Source organism: Portunus trituberculatus, unplaced genomic scaffold (assembly GCF_017591435.1).
Source record: "Portunus trituberculatus isolate SZX2019 unplaced genomic scaffold, ASM1759143v1 PGA_scaffold_202__28_contigs__length_962959, whole genome shotgun sequence".
NCBI classification, from domain to species: Eukaryota; Metazoa; Arthropoda; class Malacostraca; order Decapoda; family Portunidae; genus Portunus; species Portunus trituberculatus.
Window position 1 is genome coordinate 505,488 of NW_025541370.1, and position 5,000 is coordinate 510,487.

At 32.6% G+C, this 5,000-nt stretch overlaps 1 protein-coding gene across 2 annotated transcripts in view; it reads left to right on the forward strand.

Annotated features, from left to right (window-relative positions):
- Positions 1–120: 120 nt before the first annotated feature.
- The window catches only part of LOC123500317 (mitochondrial amidoxime-reducing component 1-like), a gene marked incomplete at its 5' end in the record, with an annotated part of 20,523 nt that continues 15,643 nt past the window's right edge, over positions 121–5,000 (forward strand). The window contains 4 exon segments of one of the 2 annotated variants that reach the window (XM_045249018.1): positions 121–301; positions 2,218–2,420; positions 4,118–4,193; positions 4,915–4,989. In XM_045249018.1, the coding sequence (XP_045104953.1) occupies positions 121–301; positions 2,218–2,420; positions 4,118–4,193; positions 4,915–4,944 (490 nt within the window). 2 annotated transcript variants of the gene reach the window in all.

A 5,000-nucleotide genomic window follows, 5' to 3' on the forward strand; every position in this document is an offset into this window, starting at 1 on the left:
ATTTTTTTATTTCTTTCAGTCTTTTCTTCATTTTTCCTGAATTTGGCAGCACTGTATCTTCGTGAATTACTTGGGATTAATATAAATCAAATAAAAATCTATATAAATGTATTTTCACAGGATCTGGAGAGAACCAGTGCGAGGCGTAGACTGCGGGGACGAGCCAGCCGATTGGCTTTCCAACGTACTCTACAATGGCAAGGAAAAAGTCCGTCTTATATATAAAGCTGACGCTATGAAGAGAAGGCCTCCCCGTCGACTGACCTACTATGACTTCCCACAAATCAGAGACACTGATACCGTGCGTATGAATACATAACACCTTTTTATCATCGTTATTATTATTATTAACATTTTCATTATTAATACCTTTACTATTATTATTATTATTTTATTATTATTATTATTATTATTATTATTATTATTATTATTATTATTATCATACATGATGATTGTTATTATTACTATTATCATTATTGTTACTATTAGCAATATTACTATTATTAGCTTTATTATTTTATTGATTATTACGTTACACATAATTCGTCATGACTACGTCTGTGTTACTTGGCTTCTGATATACTAAAAAAAGAAATAATCCTCTATAATGTAGAAATATATCTTTACCTTATCTTACCACAATGCAACACATCCAGATCACGTTTTCCCAACATTAATAGTGTTTGGCGTCAAGTCACCAGGCCGCTGCCACCAAAGTTATAGTCTCTTTAAAGCTCGGACAGTCTTCTTCATAATTTTCTTTGTGAGCGAATTTATTATCTTACGAGCCAAAATGTGCATCTTATCAGATACTGAAGTAAAAGAGACTAGAACTTTCTTGAAAGAAAACAAAAATACTGAAGTATTAAAAACTTGCCTTCAAAATGAGCTCACAACATAGTGGGATTTAAATATATAATTCAGCTTTATTATCAGTTGACTATATATATATATATATATATATATATATATATATATATATATATATATATATATATATATATATATATATATATATATATATATATATATATATATATATATACGATCCGCCACCCACACAGCACAGCAGGGTCACCCACTCCCGCAACCACTGGGCAAGGCAAAACATCCAAAGGTCCTTGCTTCAGCTTCCAATGCCACAACAGCAACTCACTTAATCAGCTGCAGAACAGGACAGCATTGAGGACGGGGTGGCAAAGGGATGAGTTGACGAGGATCAGTAACTTGCTTGGAGCAGAGGTACTTGCTTAGGCAGACTTACTCACTCAGAAAAGCAGGACTGTCAGAAAATACTTAGGACAGCTTCTTACGTTTACTTTGGTAGTAACACAGTACAACAAGGAAATGCAGGGTAGTACGCAGTGCAAATGCGGGCCACGAGAACGGGGACAGAGACAACGGGCAAGAGACAACAGAGGCAACTGTTTCCTCAAGCTGGCGGGCACAGAATCACCGGAGAACCAGACCATCCTCACGTAGGCTCAGAAATGGGTAAACGCCAAGAGCAGGACTAGCCAGCAGCAAATAACCAGGCCCAGAGCAGAGCGGGGAGAGAGCGGGGCGAGACTGACTGGGGGCTGCTTAAATACCCGCCTCCCCTTTTTGCAACACTGTGATTGGCTCGCCTCAGGGCCAATCACCATGGTTTTATCCACCCATCGCTTCCGGTCCTCCCCTTCCAGTCTCTCGACAATACCACCTCACTCTTGCAAGTAGCTGCCACCTCTCCCCTCTGCGCCGTCACAACTATATACATATATATATATATATATATATATATATATATATATATATATATATATATATATATATATATATATATATATATATATATATATATATATATATATATATATATATATATATATATATATATATATATATATATATATATATATATATATATATATATATATATATATATATATATATATATATATATATATATATATATATATATATATATATATATATATATATATATATATATATATATATATATATATATATATATATATATATATATATATATATATATATATATATATATATATATATATATATATATATATATATATATATATATATATATATATATATATATATATATATATATATATATATATATATATATATATATATATATATATATGAATCAAATTAGTTTTTTATCTTTTTCTTTTTTCTTTTTTTTTCTTTTTTTGGATTCTGCAGCTATATTACGCAGACACCAGCGCTTTTCTCGTTACATCACAATCTTCACTGGAAGATCTTAACCACCGACTAACTCAGCCTATCAAGATGGATAACTTTCGTCCAAACATCGTACTGAGTGGAGGACCTCCATTCCAGGAGGATGAGTGGCTTTACATAAGGATTGGCAGAGCTGTCTTCAGGAAAATAAAACCCTGTGAGAGGTTTGTAATATGCATACTGTAACGTTAAATGTATGCAAAAAATTATATTGGTAAAAGGATGAATAAAAAATGAGATAGTCTTTCATATTATCAAGGAACACGAAAGTAGCCTGAAAAATTCGTAATAGATAACAAATAGCATTACGCTCATCACGAAAAGGAAAACCAAAACTAGATAAAAAAAATATGGAATGATATATTTCTAGAGGAACACGAGAATTATGAAAAAAAATGAAAATTGGTAAATAAGATCATAAAAGGGAGAGCCTGCAGGCGGGGAAGTTAAGCCTCCGATAAACTTTAATTTTTTTCCAGCTAACCTAAACTATCCTAACTTAATGAAATTCACGTAACCTTAACTTAACCGAACTACCCTGCATCAAATTACCGGATAAAATCTCTTCTTTATGTAAAAAAGGATAGCTGGCCAAGGGAAACACAAAATAGAAAAAAAAGGTGCGCTAAAATTGCCAGATCCCTTGCAGGCCTGATAGAGCCTAAGAAAAGAGATAAATGTCTTGAAACATCCCTCTTAGATTAAGACGTCATAGAAAGTTTGAAATACAGAAGCAGGTAGGCAATTCCAGATTTTACTAGGGAAAAGATATGAATGATTGAGAGAATTGATTAAATATTGCACTAAATTAGAGGGTTGGACTGGATAAAGATGAGAAAAAGAAGAAAGGCCTGTGCAGCGATGCCGCAAGAGGGAAGGCATGCACTTAGCAAGATGATGAGATGAAAAGCTTTTGAATCCAACCTATCTACTAAAACTGTGTGTAAGTGGGCGGATAAGGCCCTCGTAAAGAGTTAGCAGTTGCGGAGTAAAAAATACTCGCGGAGACGCCTCAGAATCCCTAACATCAAAGAAGTTGCCTTAGCAAAAAATGAGGTGTGAGGTTTCCAGCTTAGATTGTAAATAAAAGAACAGACCAAATATATTCAGTGTTGAAGAGGGCGACAGTTGAGTATCATTAAAGAAGAGGATAATTGTCTGGAAGGTTGTGTCGAGTTGATAGATGGAGGAATTGGGTTTTTGAGCTATTGAATACCACAATCAGAAACCTAAGATTGATCAGAAGTCAGGCGTTCTGTGACGTCCCTGCAGGATTAAGTTCCTGAGGGGTTGGTCGTCTCTGAAAAGATGTGAAAAGCTGTACAATGGTATCATCAACGTAGGAATGGATAAGGCAACAAGTTTAAATTTGGAATATCATTAATCAAAAAAATAGGAAAAGAGAGGGTGAAAGGACAAAACATGAAACACACCATTGTTAATAAATTAAGTGGGAAAACAGAGGAACCTTGAAATAAATTTACAGAGAGAATGACATGAACCGAATGGGGATGGTTTGGGGATTATAAGTTATAACATATTATTTATATTAGATTAGGTTAGACTAGTTAGATTGGTTGAACAACATCAGGTTAGTTGATAACGTGGATACTAATAGGATGCGGTACTTCTGCACCAATCACGAAGCGAGGTTGCTCGCACAACCGGAGTGTGGGCATGAGAACAAGTCAAGTCCGTGTGCACAAAGACGCATCATCCAGCTTTGGAACAAAAATTAGGATAGAGAAATTAGGAGGGCTCATGCAGTTATAAAAAAAAACTATTTTATCGTTTTGAATGCATTATTTATCATGTATAGTGAGTGATCTAAGAATATCTACTCATATTTTGTATATTACAGACAGGTTTTATGGAAAGGGCTGAAAATTCACAAAAAATCTTTAACATTTACTTCCCGAAGAAGTCATTTTGTGGAAGTAAGTTGCATCTATTTTTACAATTCCAACTCAATTTTCGCCATATATATATATATATATATATATATATATATATATATATATATATATATATATATATATATATATATATAAATATATATATCAGAGCTTATACTGCTTATACTTTTTTCAGACTTTCTATATTGGTTCAGGTCTTCAAAAAACCTAGTCTATTTTGAGTTATTATTTTAGGCCGTGATAGGTGGAAAATTTTCAAGACTCAGGTCAAAAGTACAGTTAAAAAAAAAAAATCTTGACTTATGCTCACCACTGAGCATAAACTTTACAATCATGTCAAATTCTTCCCTGAAAAAAAAAATTTAATTAAATTCCAAATAGCTATTGAGTAGATGCATTGTAAGCTTTGCGTGTTTGCATAGTTGAGTCACTATAATTATTTTCATTTGTTGATAGAATTGAATAAAAATTGATATGCATAGTCACTATGATATAAAAAAAACCTTCATGAAAAAAAAAAAAAAATGAGCATCCTAGCCCCAAGAAAAAGTACCTTGAATCGTGGTTACATCCTTAAAATTTTATATATATATATATATATATATATATATATATATATATATATATATATATATATATATATATATATATATATATATATAATTTCCTTAGCCAATAGCCATGTAAATTTCGAGGTTGTACACAGACACATTGAATGTAGATATTTCATTTTTTTCGTCAGGTGTCTGTTGACAACAGTGGACCCAGATAGTGGTAAACGGCATCCAATTCAAGAGCCGCTGACAACACTGCGCTCGTAAGTATTTT